This window comes from Nesoenas mayeri (assembly GCF_963082525.1).
Source record: "Nesoenas mayeri genome assembly, chromosome: 2".
Taxonomy (NCBI): domain Eukaryota; kingdom Metazoa; phylum Chordata; class Aves; order Columbiformes; family Columbidae; genus Nesoenas; species Nesoenas mayeri.
In genome coordinates this window covers 143295600-143312922 of record NC_137543.1, presented here as the reverse complement: position 1 = coordinate 143312922, position 17323 = coordinate 143295600, and the positions used below count along the sequence as shown (strand labels likewise).

The window sequence follows — 17323 nt, the reverse complement described above, 5'->3', positions numbered from 1 at the left end:
TCTTTAAGAACTTTATCACATTAAGTTATTAATCATTTGATATAAAGAATGAAAAAGTCATTAACCAGTTAAGTTGGTATTATTGTTGGTTAAGACTTCTAAAAAGACATGATTTTGTGAATTATTAAGCAAAGCACACAGTAATGCACAGTTATTTGTGTTGCTAAAAAAAAAAAATAATTTCACAAATATGGAATGCCAATTAACATTTACAAGATCAAGGAAAATATGAGTTTGCTATATGTATGGTATATGTGCATCAGAAATGTCAGTGATAAAATTATGGACACCAAATGTGACAAAAGAGAAGGAAGAACATTTTGATAGGACGTTTTGATCAAATAAAATGAAGATAAAATTATTTACAAACATTCAAGGACCTAGGCGTCATAGAAATGCTTAAGAAACCACTGGCCAAACACAATGATAAGGGAATATCGAGAGTTATTTCTGATTTGTTTTTTGCTCGATAGAAGACAGTCTCATATTCCCTGGAGAAAAGCAACAGAGAACCTGACAAACCTTGGACACAGATGGTTACACCAAAAGAGGCAATTAAACAAGATAAAACTGTTAAGTCTGAGCCCAGACTTCTTGCCTCTATAACTTTTAACAGAGACAAAACATAAAAGAAAGGATGCATCAGACCACACATTTAACTTTAGTATAGGTGAATACATTGAGAGAAAATAACCCTGATATCTGCAACTAAAGCTTAAACCGACTATTTAGCATCTAGAAAAAATACAAGAGTAGAGCAAGCTGGTAGAGGCTGGGTGAAATACACTTTGATCTTGATGCTACACTTCAATTTCCTAATTGTTCCATGACCTCTTTGATTGGCACTTCTGTTTCAGATTGAAATATCCTGAGATAAAACCTAAGGCCTAGGTGCCTCTCTAGTTTCTCTCACAGTGAATACATGTAAACTAATCTGCCTTCTCTCCTAGCACTTTATTTTCTGCCTTTCCTTTATTTCTTGTTTTCTTACATGCTCTCTTTAACCATCAAGTAGCCATATAGACTCTGCCAGGCTTTCTGCTCCTCATGTGTTTGAGTAATATATTGCTAGTTTTTCTTAAACCTTTTTGTGTCATCCTTACTGTGTCAGGTACTTGGCAAAGTCCACTAGACTGTTCCTTCTACACAACTGCAGGGAAAAGTTCCAGTTTTATTGATCTAAACAAAAATAAGATCTGAGGGTCATGTTATTATTTACCCTGTAATTCTCTACCACTGGATTTCATGCAATATTTGTTGTCATGGTGCACAGTGCATAATTTGCAACAAAATAGATAGGAGTAACAAGAAGATATACTGGTTTTGCCCCAGAATATTACATAGACAGGTGTTGGCAGGAGTAGAAAAGTCAGATTCGTGACTTCAGGGTTCTGTAGAAATTCTGAAATTTTGTGCGGTCTCCAGCAGAAAAATGTTCTTGCTCTTTCCTCAATAGTCTTCATTGGCACAACCTATTGCCCCTTTTACCTTTTCTGCTTTTCTTTGACCCCCTCATCTCAGTCCAGCTTTCACTGGAAATCCTCATTGTCTTTCCTCATCCAGACCTTGTCTCTTTGCCTGGCCTTTTTCCCAGACATCTTCTTGCTCTGGGTCCTTTCATGGTCTCAGTTCTCTGCTACTTACAGCCACTATTTCTACTGATCCCTTCCAAAGCATCACTGCTCTCCATCCACATTCCTCATTCCTACTGTCCCCTTGGTTTATTCCTTCTTACCAAACTTTTTATTTTTCATTGTCATTCTCCTTCCTGACACTGTCTCTTTGGCTATCTGGTCTCAATCCTTGCTGTACAGCAGCCTGGGTCTTTTCTGCCCCAGCTCCCTTCAGTCCCCTGGTTATACTTGTCTCCCACATCAGCAAGCTCAGGCAACGCAGCCTCTGCAGCCATTCCTTGTTCTTCACAGACAAAGGTTGTTTCCTCTCACTGTAGATGGCTCTTTAGTCCCTACTCTCCCTCATTTAGCATCCACAAGCTGATCTTAATGGAGTTGTCTATGCAATTACAGTCTCAGGACCCTTCTTCAGTTTAGAAGCTAACAATCTTTTCACTCCTTGAACTGGAGTCTATCACTGTGAGCTGGCTGTTGTTCCTGCCCTCATCTTTAAAAATAACTGATAAGTCTGGTTGAAGTGGAGTAGCAAGCATATAAGGCAGATATTTTAGTATGCAGGATTTTGACTCCAAAAATGAAATTTTGGAAGAGTTGTCTTATAAGCAGAGCAGAGTTTTTATGATTTGGCAAGATTAGTGATGGGTAATAAGGGGAATGTTTCTTACAATACTAGGGAAATTATTGTTACTTACATAAAGGTAGACATTAATAACAGAATGGTGTTTAAAGTTAAACAATTATGCCACAGAAGTGGTTTTTAAGAGGGAACACATGCATAATTCTCTTTATTTGCTTTCTGAGTCAATTTAAGCTACTTAAAACTCTATGCTAACATACAGATTATGTCCAATTTATGAACTACTTAATTTAAGAGTAGCCTGAGCATGCTTACACTGCACTAGATTGTATGACATAGAGATTACCATGAAATGCATATCGCATTTATAAAGGCATAAATACGAAACAATATTATATGTATGCTTTGGTTTTTATCCAAATGTAAATTATTTTATATACAAAACCATATTTTGTTTCTGATAATCCACATCATAAGTAGACAGGAAAAAACCAAACAAACCAACAAATAAACACAACCAACCAACAAACAACAACAAAAGTAAGCATGGGGAATGAACTGCTAAAGGTCAAATAGAATACCAGAAATACATTCATGTTACCAGATCACTTTCCAGTCTGATCCTATTTCCTACACTACCATCATGGTTCTTAGGTTGGAAAAGCGGGCATTTAGACTTCACCAAATGCCTAGGATGTAGACCTTAGAAATTATATTGTACATTCATCTTCCAGAGCACAAATAGATAATAGGATATGTATGTTAGGTCACTGCTGTAAATCTGACTCTAGATAAAGGCAATCACTTTTCTCTTCTGCTTTAATGCATGAAAGTTATATATTATAGATTTACAGCCATACTAAATTGTTCAGCTGTAGAAGAAAAGCTGTGAACTAACAGTCAGTAGTAATGGCACTGAAGAAAGAGAACATTTAATAGCTTATATTTTTCTCAACAGGACATATATTTTTGTAAAATGCAACTAGGAATCTTGAAGAAAGAATAATATCATCATGTGTCAGGATCAACAACATAAGTGTGGACCTAAGACCAAAGAGGATGTCAGTGGAACAAACAAATTTACTGACTGTCCTGTATATGAAGAGAAGTGAGAAAGATAGTGTCCTCAAAGAAGTGGGAAACCTCCACTGAAATAAGAAAGACACTCTGAGAAGTGAAGATTTTGAGTGAATTCTTTCAGTCCTGACAGAAAGAACTCATTTGAGAGATAATAAAACTCAAGAGATGACTCAAGAGATGATCCTGTGAGACAAACAAATTGCATGGAGTCTCTGCTTGTTTAGTATACTTGGTGGACCCAAGCATTTAAGTAAATCACGTCACTGGAATATAAAATAGAAAGATTTAAATGAAAAATATTTAGAAAGATATTTTAAGTCCATGTAATATCCTTGCCTGCTTCTCATACTGAGATGAAAAACTTAAATTAACAAGGTTAAGGAGCATACAATCACCAGCAGATGGAACATCATGGGAAAAAAGTGTTAATATTGATGAAAGGAAAAAGGTAGTTGTACGTGGTAAAGTCAACAAAACATCTGTGCTTAGCCAAGCTAAGAAATTAGGAAAAGTGACTGAGAAAAATGTAATGTTTACATACAATTGCATGAATTTATATAATAAAATGTAGAAAGTAATGGTACAAGGATGGATTTAACAGCAGCTTCATCACATTTCTGCCATCCTGTCATGACTGGAATACTGTGATGGTTATTAAAAAAGAAGTAAACACAAAGATGGTGAAATACCATTTATGGAAGATTAATAAGAGATATTCTAGTGCCGCAGGCTACCAGACTAACATGGTGAAAGGTAAATTTATTGCTTAGCAATACTCAACATGCCAAATTACTTGCAGAGACATTTGTGTTCCTACATTCTGCTTCCCACACTACAAGCAGCAGTGCTAACACACACTGAGTCAACTCAGCAGTACAACTGTTTATAAGTAAGCAATATATTTTGAGCAAAGATCACCATAAATACACTTATAACAACTCCATAGTTTAACCTTTGGCATAGAATTGTTCATGTATAGTCTGGACAAGTGAGACAGGTACAGCAAAATTTTCTTCAGTCATATAATTAGAGAAGAAGAAAAGGCATTGCCATATAGAAAGCTTGTGATTAAGGATATCTAGGGCACCTAACTGGACATTTGTCTTCACTTTTAGATACAATGTCAAAACGGAAATACAGGCTGAATACCTCAAACAAAGGGTGTTTTGGAATATAAATTATCATATTTGCAGTGAACACAATCCATTTTAGTATTCTTGATTAAAAGTTACCAGTTAACTCTTATCCCAGAGCAGTGAAAGAGACGCTGCATGCAACTAAATTTGTTTAGAATGTTTTTAATTAGACTATTGATTTGGAAGTGTTATTATTTGGTCAGAGAACAAAATCCCACTACTTGAGCATAGGAAGGGTAACAAGAGAGCAATGCAGATAATCAGAACCCAATACTACATGGGATGCATAAGCACATTTTGAAGAAAAGTACAAAAAAACACAAAGCAAATCAAAATGCAAAAGAGTCTAATAAGAGTTTAAATGTGAGTAATGTGAGCAGGGTGGGAGTAGAGCAGTAAACCTCTTCTCAGTGGGGTCAAGCAAAATGAGAGGCACTACTTGTTGCACTGTAAGGGTGATTTAACACTGGAACAGGTTGCCCTGAGCAGCTGCATAGCATCGATTCTCAGAGATATTCAGAACCCAACTGTGTAAGGTCCTGGGCATCCTGCTTCAGTGTACCCTGCTTTGAGCAGAGGGGTAAACTGGATGGTCCTCAGAGGTCCCTGACAACCTCATATATTCTATGGTAACAGCAGAATTTTTCCCCTATCTTCCATCTGTCCCATAAGAGGAAAGATATTCTACCTAGGGAAACTTTAATAGCTATTTCTGGTCTTAGCTAATCAAAAACTTATCTAATAAAAGATAACTCTGTTTCCTAACTTCAAGTTCTGTATAGTTGGGATACAAAACATTCTAAATAACTAAAACACTGGACACCAGTGCTTTAGCCAAGAAAGACTGGATGTTGAAAGTGTAGAGAAATTGCATGAATACTAATGGAAGCTGTCATTATTTTTTCTATCAGCTGAAAGTTAAATGGATTTTTGTTTATCTGAGTAACACCTCTCAAATTTCCTAATAAAAACTATAGAACATGAACATGGATTTTGTATTGTATTAGCACCTCTGAAGAAGTTTAGTCTTCGTGATACATAACATAGTGCAGTCAGAATATACTATAAGTATCTTGTCTACTGAATTGCTGTTATTTGTGAGAATGCTAGAACCCATCATCTTCTATTTAAACTAAAAAAAAGGAAATATACTCAATATTGTTCATGGCAGCTAGCTTTGAAAATGCATCATGACTTCTATAGCACATTTCAATGAAAAAGACATTCATTTTCAAACATGGAAAGTATAACAATTTCTTATGCAGAGCAAGTAACTGAACACATCTAAAAGATTTTTTTAAGCTACATATTAGAGGTCCCAGAATATTTGCAAGCTCTCTCCTGACTGTAGATTGCAGAGGGACTCCACAATGCATCACCTCCCTTTATATGACTCTGTATCTTAGTTTTCATGCACAGCAAACCAGGGCACATGACCCAGACAGGAGTCAAGGAGTCACAGTGCATCCAAACAGAAAATGTTGACACAACCTAAACTGTATCTGTGACCACGTCTGTGCACAGATGATTTTTTTTATCAGTGGCATCTTCACATCAAAATTAAGTATACAAAACACACAATTTGAACACAAGTCTGCGACCACTGCATTTTTAACATTTTCTATCTCACTGTTTCTCAGGCCTAATTACAGGACCATCTACAGTTTTAGAAAAGTATCTTACACAGTGGTGCCACAAAATTTACCAAATTTGTAAAAGTGCAACATATTTTCCTCTCTTTTTTTTTCTTTTTTTTTTTTTAATCTTAATTTTGTATGTGTGAGAACATATGGGCAAGAATGTGAGCATGACTTTCGTTTGGTTTATTTTACCATGTCTTCCTGAATCAGCTTCTAATCTCTTACAGATTACGACTTTATTCAGTATAACACCGTGCCTGATATTTACTGTATGAAAAGTTATAAAATAAAATATTTTAAGTAATTCTTTCTACTAAATAATTAATCAAAGGCCTTTTTTTCTGGTTTTGATGCTAAGAGGGAAGTAGTTGCTACAGAAGATAAAAAGAGGGAAAATCAGAATAGAATCAAAGTGAAATAAATATTTCTCAAGAACTTTTGCTTTTAATCAAATTACAACATTTCTCAAGTCAGGAAAGCCTGAGAAATAGGACCAAAAAAATGTAGTCATAGGTGCCTAAGAACATAGATTTTTTTTAAATTTTCACTTACGGCACATGGCTTCATCACGGTTATTTGAACAGTCAAGTGTAAAATCACAAAATTTGTCAAATGAAATACATTGTCCATTCCCGCATGAAAAATACCCCAGTGGACAGTAAAAAGATGAAGAATTAGCATCAGCAAATTCTGTTTTCCCTTAAAAATCAGAAAAGAAAATATAAGTAAAAACACACACATATATAAAATTCTAAGATACGTTTTTTTGTCTTCGAATATAGTAATGCACACAATATCTGGAACGTAGCATCACCTATGAAGTGAGCCAGGTTATATCACAACTGATAAGAAACACAGCTGATATTAATGTCTGATACTCTTACACTATATATTATTCTCCACAATATTCAAACATTGGTGTGAAAAATTATCAAAACCCCCTTGTAGTTAAAGGGGCAGGCTGCAGCTGGGGGGTGAGGTGCTGTGTACAGCAGCCTGCTGTTTGCCCCACAGTCAGGAGCAGTTCTCAGGAGATCTTTCTGCTGTAATGGTGGTTTCTCTGCATTCCGCTCACAATGAATGTTCCAAGAAGCCAGAAGTTTGATGTTGTGTAAACATGATGATCTTGTGCAAACTAGCTTGCACTCCAACCTACACATTAGAAAACACTTCATATTTCAATGAACGAGGGAAATAAAGCTGAGAAGTACTGGTTTTACTTCACTAGATTTCTGGAATGGTAGCAACTGAGAGGAATGACACACTTTTCAACGTTTTTGTTTAACTTAATTTATTTAGATAGTTATACTGCTATCTAGACAGAACTTTTTTCAGACAAAGGACTCCCTTCTGAAAGTAACATCCTTGTGACTGATGGGTAAATAGGGGAGTTTTAGGGGAAAATAAACCAGCTACCATCACTCAGACTGTATACAGGGATCAGAGAAGTCTTAAAAACATGACACTGAAGTTTTCTATCATGCCTTTAAATTTTCCAGTAAAGAAGAAATTCAGATATTTGCTGGGTATAACCCATCAGTATTACCGCTGGATGCATATATGTCCATAACATTTCAGAAAAGTCATTAATAGTCAAAGAGGACCAGAAACAGTAGTCAGAAGGTTACAGTTATTTTATGTTTCCATCTGTTTACACTTCAAGATTACAGAGTGTGAGTAAACCGACAAGTTTGGTGGGAACTTACTGTTTGTTAGGCATTTGTCAGTAATTATGGGTGCACTCTCTTGCCTTAAAGATAATGAGATGGCATTTGGTGGAAGATGTACTATACTTTGCTTCTATCTCTGCATCCAAGTGTGAATGTGAGCAGGTACTACATAGTAAGTAGTATCTAAAAACTCCCACCATAGCATACTTCCCAGAACTAGTGCAAATTACTTATAGCAGCCAGTGCATAACACAAGGCCAGAGTTCTAATTATAGATGGTGTCTAACAGCAGATGGACTTTTTCCTCAGATTATCCCCTAGATTTTTACAGGTGTCCCCTGAAGTTGTCAGTCTAGTCACAGTCACACATAACAGGCATTGGGAAAAATATATTGAAAACCATAGAACTTGCCTTCACTTTTCTGACTGGCACCTGGAAGAGGTTTATTCACGACTCCACATTCCTTTGTTATACTGATGTCATCAACAGCAACAGTAGCATTTGCTGTAAGAACAGTAGCTTGTAAAATAATCTGTAAAGACAAATAAATAAATTAGTTCATTAAAGGTGACACGATAAAAAGACACACACATGTAGATATATATATTCCTTTATAATTTACCCCATCTGCTCAGGAAGTAAATACTGTCTACAAGCACCTTGGAATACTAGACATCAAAAACTGTCATTAAGATTTGATCAAAGTTGGAAATTCACTCCTCAACTGTCAAAGTCATAACTAACTTCACTTATGTGAAGTTATGCAACCCAGGTGACCTTGCTTCAATCTGAACTGGTAAAAATCATCACTACTTGAATGAATCATCTTCCTGCTGGAACCATTAAAAGTTACACACCTTTTTATATTAATTATTCAAGGTTACCAAATGTGATGGTTTACACCACCATTTAACTATTTTCATGTATATTATGCTTTGGGAAGTCAACAACATGTGGTGCTACTTGACTTTTATTACCAAAAGGTGATTCTAATGCATACAATACTGAAACAATGGCAGTGTTCTTTAATAGGCACATCTATTTAAAAAGCTAAATGAAATTATTTTTATAATGAGCATTAAATAAGTTCTCTTTTTGTAGTTATAATGAAAGAAAATTAGTTCTACAGGTCATATGAAAGCAACTTTTTGAAAGCAATGTAAATATAATTTTTAATTACCTGAAAAGTTAAGTCCTCAGCTGCACTTTCTACAGGTATATTCACTTTTGTCCACTGCATCCCAGGCAATCCTGAAATGTCATGCAATTTTTCCAAACTTCCATCCAGTGCAGTCCTCTTAAAGACAGAAAGCTGTGAATCCTGAGATAACCGGTACCAAAACCTTACCTGTTGAAAGAGTTTTTAATGAAACACATTAAAAACAACATCATTAATCTGCATTACATTCAGTACCAACTCATATATGTACATTATAATGTAGAATGACATGACAGGTCTTGAAACAGCCTGGGTATAAAAAACATATGTGAAACTATGGCATGCTGAGGAGTAGTATTATGACCGAAGATAAAACCAAGATGAAAAGTAAAGCTTATTTTTAAAACTTACTTTTAACTCATGCCTATCAACTGATGAAGACCAGCTGATATGACCCCTCTTAACTCTTTTTAGTTTAGTAATCTCAAAGATTATTTTTCTTTCAAAATTATGAATATAGGACAGCTTCATAAATATTTTAATTTTAGATGGGCAACAGTCAAGGTGCTTTTATGAAAGAAACCTTATAGTCTTCTATTTCCACAATCAATACCTGTGAAAATTATCTGAAAACAGATGCTTAAAATAACCTATTGCTCTCCTGAAACAAGTGAATTGACCAATATATAGGAAGAAAAAAATGACTGCAGGAGGATGAGGCAAGAAAAACCTATTTGCCAAGCAGAAAAGACCAGAAAACTGAGAATCTCAGTCCACTATGCCTCAACTGGCAATATAGAGTAAACCTGATGCATTTAATGTTTTTTTTAATATAAATACTACACAGACAAAAAAAATCAACCGAGAACTGCAGGGAAGAAACAAGATTTTCAAACACTTTTTTTTTTCCTTCCCCTTGAGTCTTTCCTCCTTCTTCACATAGTGAAATACTAAAATTTCTTCAATTGCAGACTCCTTACTTCCCTGCAAAATCCTTAATAATGCTTGATTCTTTGTGAAGGCAAAACAAGAGCTGTAAAAATAGCTCTTCCCACTCAGTTGTCTGCACATCTTCATATGATCTTACACTGTGAATCTTGGATCACCACAATACAGAGAGAAAGTTTCCTTTTATTTTTTCATATTACCTCATCTTTTAAACAGAGTTAAAGAATACAGGCCATTTTGAGCTAGCAACCAAATGAAACATATGTATTTTTTTGCAAGACAATAACAAATAAGTGAAAACTCATCTTTAACCTCAGGACAAACACAGATGCATGTGTTAGCCAGCTTTTCCATTAGACATGAAACAATTCAAATCTTTTATTTGAGCAAGACAGCTGACACAATAGGTTCTACGGGTCACGGAAAAGCATTATATTAGGGACGGTAACAGGCAAATCAGCCTCAGAGTGGTGATGTAATTTTCAGTCAATTTAATTTATTGTGAATTAGCATAAACTTCTCTAATCACTGCTTGTCCTACTGAGAGAAAACAAACAAACAAACAAGAACAACAAAAAAAACAAACCACACACACAAAACCCCCACACAAATAAACAAAAAAACCCACACAAAATACCCCAACCAACCAACACCAACCACCACCACATTCATAAAAACACACTTAAACACAAACTTGACCAAACACTTTTCCCTCCGCTTCCCCAGCCCAGTTTACATCAAACACTTAGCCTGCCACCTTCCTAATCTTAGTTTTCCTATTTTTTGCTGCAGGTTACACTCAGTCTGGCCCAATTCCTTTGGTGAGGCAACAGGTGGAGCAGGAGGTTGGGCATGTGAGTAGCAGTTTCTTTCTGGTGCTCCCTCTGTGTTGCCCTACTCTGCTCATTGCTTCTTACTCTTCTTCCTCTTCTTCCCCTGCTTCAGCTCAGGGCTTTTACAGGCCACAGTCCCTCTGGGTTGGTCACAGTTCCTTGGGGGTGTCTCTGTCCCACCATAGGTCCCCCACAGGTGCAGTTCTCTCAGAGCCATACCTATGAGCATGGACCACCTCCTCCTGTGGGCACATCTCCAGCTGTGTCCCATCCAATGTCCCCTTCCACACCTCTCCTCATTTGTCCCCAGGAGATGATTTTTTTCTTAAGGGAAGTAGTAGTTTACAAGTAACCAGACCCTGAGAGGAGTCTTTCCTTCAATAAATTATCACTTTAGTATCTCCATTAAAAGTATAGACCCTTAGCATGGCAAAGAAGAGGAAGAACAGGACTGATGAATTTACATTCAAATCACTGACCGATAAAATCGTCATGCATATGGGTTCACTACCTTTCACTTCTGGCTGTGAATTTAATCTATAAAATTGGCAAATACACCAAAGATGAAACATCGCTATGTATGAAGGGTTTCTTTTTGCTTGTGTTACATAGAGGTTTTGTTACAACTCACTTTTTTATGTCTTCTGGCTTCATGGGTGGTGGACTTGCTCTCTCCATTTCTCATACTGTCCCTTTTTCTTCCCACTCACTAAATATTGTATTATATACCATAATCTCAAGATTTATTACTAAATTGAAATACTTTCATGTAACAATTTTCCCCACCAGAAAGTTTAAAGGATACAAAGCAGAAAGTATACAAACACTTTTCAAAATCAGCTGTTTGAAGAACTGTACCCTAAACAATCTAGACGTAAGATTTATATTTATAAAACAGTTTTTTAAACAAATCTGTGTTTTCATTGCATAAGAAATAAAATTACCATCCATCTTTACAATGACTACTGAGTCTATTAACGAGTCATAAGCAGAGCTAGGACTAGAAATTTGCTTCGACAACTCCAAAACCTTGAGCTAAATGAAGATGTTTCTTAGCTGACATCTACAGAAAAGACTCAGCTACAAGGAGCTTCAAAAAGAAGTTAATTCTAAGCTTCAGTTAGCCAGTAAGGCACAATATAAAACTGTTATCCCTTAACTCCACTTTTCTTTCTTTTTTTTTTTTTTCTAACAATGGGAGCCAAAGAACTTGTAAAGCTATTAATAAACATAGATCTCTTTATGTAGATCCTTTTATCGTCTCAGTGGGACATCCAACAGAGGGCAACATCTCACATTTATACACAGAGAGCATAACACACCAACACACATCCTAATGAGCAACCCATACTCCTTTCTCTTTCCGAGAAATAAAAGTCTGCAGTGAAAATGTGGCAGAAAGCCAGGCTTCCAGTCTTTGGAAAGAGTCTCTTTTCAAACACATATAGCTGGATAAGAACTTGCCCTAGTTTTTGTTGATTCTGGGAATTTTATAAATACACTCAATATGTATATACTCTAAAATGGTTTCTATTCTGACTTTGAACTAGGGAAATGTATGTTTATCCCTGCTGCATTTGTATTTATTTTGATTGCAGATCAAACTCTGCAATAGATCTAACTAGAATGATTCATTGATTCACATACCAGTTGTGCCCAGTTTGCCTTTCGGGGTTCTGAGATAAGTTAATCTGAACCTGAAGGGTGCTTATCTACTCAGTATCAAAGTCTACAAAATAGATTTGAAACTTCCTGAACAAATGCACGGAGCATACAAAGGCTGTTGGTATCCCAGGGATAATGTAACATGCAGGATGCTGATGGGATGCTGAGAGGCCTTCCATGTTCCCTGCAGCAGCATTTTGATTTATTTCATTCTGCATCTATTTTATGTCTAATTCTTTACAACACTAAGGGCCATGTGAAGATTCAGAACTGAGACAGTGCATTAAAGGACAGCTGGGTTCTGTTCTTAAATTGTTTAAGAAGCTTTTACTCCTCAGCTACAAGTTGCAACCACTCAGCTGACCTCTGGTAACTCATTGATGTGCCCAGTCAAAGTCAGCTACAGTCTCAAGTAAAAGAAATTTATCTGAGCCAACACTTGTTTCAGGCCCTATACTCTAAAAAAAAAAAAAACCTAAGAAGCCCAGGTTCTGCTGGAATAAACTTCTGCTACTTGTTGGGTCTTATAAGTACTGCATATTGTTTTCTGACATTTTTATTTTTTAAAAAAGTTTCTTCTAAGTGAAATTACAGTTTCTATTCTACATAGAGTCCAAAAAATTAAACAACCAGTCTAAATTTTATTTTATTTCTCCGAAGACTGTCTTTGTCATGGAACACAATAAAATGGCTTTTGGCAAGCTTTCCCCATGTTTCCATTTTCTTTTATGTGACTTCTCAAATCAGGAGGCATTATGCAGCAGCAGAAAAAAATACAGCACCATAACTTGCACAACTTAGCTTCTGCCTAACGTGGCATAAGTTATGAAAAGTTACAGAATAGAAAACAAAGAAAAACTCATAAAATTGTGCAGCATCTATTCATTTTATTCAGTGGCCAAAACGATAAAAAAAATAGAGTTAGGAATGTTTTTTGCATTATGTTCTTTAATAATATATACATTTAGTATATGTCTTTGTACATATTTTGTCAAAAATTCCAACATCCTCATTATAAAACTGTATTTTCATTTTTCATCTAAAATTTTTCAATATTTTAATCCTCCTGACTCATTTTCTCTAGGTACCTTTTCTAGTTTCTCACATCAAACACCATCCTGGCTGGTTTATTTTCCATTCCTCTTGTCCACAAGACATTTGACAAAAAAAACACTTCAAAGTAAACTCTGAAGTACTGCAGCCTCCTGAAACCATCAGTTGAAATTTAGTACGTGTCTAGAGCATGGTAGCTAACTCTCTCAGGTCACACCAACATAATTAATATACATAGCGACTTCAGACCACAGGTCTCCTGGTATGAGACGCTGGATGTGCAAGTCTTTCCTGCCTGCAGACAACAGTGTGACTCTTTACCAGCTTGTGCTCAAAAGGCAGGCTGTGAGTCTATATGGCCCTGATATGGCTGTCCAGCTGTGTTTGTCACAGCATACAAAAACCTGAAGCACACTTAAACCTGATTCACCCGTTGGATGCTTTAGAAAGAAAAGCCTGGGGAAGAGAAGGTTCCAGGGAGACCTTATTACAGCCTTTCAGTACTTAAAAGGGGCCTATAAGAAAGATGAGGACAGATTTTTTTTATCAGGGTCTATTACAATAGAACAAGGAGTAATGGTTTTTAACTAAAGCAGGGGAGATTCGGGCTAAATACAAGGAATTTTTTTTTTACAATGGGGATGGTAAAATGCTGGAACAGATTGCCCTGAGACGTGGTAGATGCCCCATTCCTGGAGACATTCAAGGCCAGGCTGGATGGGGCTCTGACCAACCTGATATGGTAGAAGATGTCCCTGGTCATGGCAGGAGGGTTGGATTAAATGGCCTTTGAAGGTCCCTTCCAATACAAACTACTCTGTGATTCTGTGCATAATGATCAGATATAACAATTTGGCAGTAAAGCAGTAAGAAGCCTGCTGCATCTCCCTCCTCCCAAAGAACTAGTCTGTAACTCCTTCTACTGGTATTGAAATTGAGCCAGTTTTTCTGCAGCAACACTTACAGCACAAAAAATACCATATCTGCACATCAGATGAGTGATAGCTTATGAAGGTGGGGACAGTTAATATCAAACTGTTACCTGACAGCAAGAAAGTCCATGGGACAGCTTGACAAGGAGAGGGCTCCCCAGATGAGACATGGACATCTTCATGTTCATCTGATGTGATCCACTGAAGTAAATGAATGCTCCTGTAAACAAAAATCAAAGAAAAATAAGGAATATATTATGCTTCCATGGCAAACAGCCACCTTAGAGAGCTAACTATGTGCTCTGTGAGGCACATAAAACTTATTCATAAATGTAAACAAATGAAACAACTTTGCTGTCAGTTCATTCTCTGTGGATAACAAGGAGGGTGTTGTGACAGGCTGTGACAACTGGCATCTATGTAGGCAAAGACAAAATAGAATTGTTAAATGCTCCTCACTCTTTCCTCCACAGTAAAATTAACATGACTGAGTCCAAAGATAAGGAAAGTGAGGAAAGGAAAAAGGAGTATCTGGGCAGCCATTGCTAAAAAGACCTTTTCTTGGTACCTGTAAGTACTTCAACCTGAGGAAGTAAATACTGAGCACTGCAAAACATGTTCAGATGCTGCTTCTGTGAGTGCTTTACTATGCAGGCCTACTGGAAGTATTTTATCTGCCTTCTTTAGACAAAAACCTTAAGACCTCCATCCTCCAAACACTATATCTACTTCCCATCAGCACAGTGCCCTTCTCCTCTCTGCACAGGCTGAGGCAAGTGTAGGGATTGCAGGAGCTGCAACACAGAGCACCCTGGAGATCAAACAGCATAGACCTCAGCTGGGATCCCTAAACGACACATTTTAATTGGCTTAAATAATGTTTCAAACAGAATTTAGAACAAAAAGAAATTTCCTTTAGGGTACAGTATTCAATCTCAGTGCAACCCAGCCAGTTCTAAGCATGCTAACAATATTGCAGACCATGGGAGCCAATGGAATAAGCTATATTTTCTCATGGGGTCCACAGACTTCACATTGTTGCCTGTGCTAGTGAGGATGAAAGCTTAATTAAAGATCTAATCTTAACTCTGGCAAACAAACTGCCTTTGGATTTGAACTGCAGCAGATGTGCTTCAGACAAAGGTAGGGAAGGATAAACATCTTCAAGGGGCCCTAAAGCAGCATATTTTGAATGTCGTCAGTGCTGCCTTCACTGAATACCAAGACTTTTTCATGAAAGTCTATGCAAAACAAGACTAAAGCCTCAGTCTTGTTTGCACATTGATATTACACATATTGCCTTACATCTTGGAAAATCAGCTATTGTGCTGCCACAGTCATACTCCTCGGCCATTTATTTCCCATGGATACATAATGAAGCAGAGGGTTAGGTCCAGCCCCACATGAATAATCCCATCACTTTAGCAAGGCTGGCACAAAGAGGTGACCGTTACAGCTCCTTGTGCAAACAGACGTGCTGCGCTGCACAGTGTGAGGGCAGCTCCTCTCTTTGGAATGCAAGGGTACTTCAAAAGATCCTCTTTTAATTCGCAGATGAGGCGTAACAGTAGCCTTGTTCACATCTTCATTAATCAAAATTTGCTGCTGCCCTCCCCAGGTGAGAAGAGAGACGAACACTGCGCAGTATCATAAGCAACTGTTGCAAGCTGAAGGACTTTGATTTAATGTTGGCAAAAACTTGCTGAAATTCTGGAAGTCTAATTCTAAAGCAGTGATGTGGTTGAAGCAGCCACAATGCTAGATGGGAAAAAAAAACACCTGAGAAACACCTTTGCACTAACTTATATGGGGAATGCAGTATTACTAGGCTTGAGAGATACTGCATGGGAACCTCAAGATCCACTTGATAGAGAGGCTTTAACCTGCAGCAACAAATAAAAATGTGAACCTAACTTGTAATGATTCAGGTATCAAAGTAGCTGAAGTGCAGCAGCACATAGTTCCATATGGGATAATTTAACATGCTGCTTAGGATGCAGAGCAGATGTTTCTTCCAGCAGCCTTCATTATGGCCATATTATACCTCAGATCTCAGCAGCACCTCGAATAACACACATGGGAAAGACACAGTCATATCATTGCCCTTCTCTGGAGCTGTGAGAGTTCAGAAGCTGTGACACTGTAATGTTTGCAAAAAATGCAATAATGTAGATCCAGTGCCACTCTAGAAAGAGAACAAAATGAAATATCAAATAGCTGCTGAAAAAGTGAATGGTAACTTTGCTGCACATCACTCGGGGACCAGTGGAGAAAAGGACAGTTACAGTTACTATATAGCATGCACACACATACTCATGCCCCGCTAGGTTTTGCTCAGGTAAATTTTAATCCTAGAATTTCTCTATTTTTGAATTGTCAAGGTGGAATACTTAATTTTTCACATTCCTTTAACATGTGGAGGTCTGCCTGTAAGATAAAATGCATCATTTAAAAAATTTAACTTTAAGGGATATTAGATAGTAACCCAGATTTTAAAGTAGTCTAATTTCCACTGGGAACAGTGTAACAGATACATTTTAATAAAATTAAAGTGACAGAATATTTGTCAAGAATATTTTACAGTGACAAACATGCTAGGCAGTTTTAAGTTTTATACAGTATTCTGTAGTAACATTTTCACTTCAGAAAAATACTTTAAAACACCCTACAGCTGGAATACAATTTTTCCAGCTGAATGCATTGTATAGCAACTATGGGCTAAAGGAAGAATAACTACTCAAAGGATATCACACTCACTATATTTTTCTTATATGAAACTGACTGATTTATCTGTACTTTACAAAAAGGTACAGTATTTTTTTGTCCAAATAATATTTTCAAGAATTGCCCTTGTGTGAATATTGAGTACAAAAATGCTTATGATATACGTTAACAAAGTTATCTATGCCAGTTCAAAGGTCAGTATCTCAATGAAATAATAGCTGCATCAAATCTCATACCTCAATGGCATAGTAACCAAATCAAACCTAAGAAA

General features: G+C 36.8%; 1 protein-coding gene across 1 annotated transcript in view; it reads right to left on the bottom strand.

Moving 5' to 3' along the window:
• The window catches only part of MALRD1 (MAM and LDL receptor class A domain containing 1), a gene marked incomplete at both ends in the record, with an annotated part of 247721 nt that overhangs the window by 191651 nt on the left and 38747 nt on the right, over positions 1-17323 (bottom strand). Inside the window, 3 exons of the mRNA XM_080364215.1 lie at positions 8156-8270; positions 8919-9086; positions 14439-14548. Of these exons, the coding sequence (XP_080220341.1) occupies positions 8156-8270; positions 8919-9086; positions 14439-14548 (393 nt within the window). The remainder of the gene's footprint in view (positions 1-8155; positions 8271-8918; positions 9087-14438; positions 14549-17323) is intronic.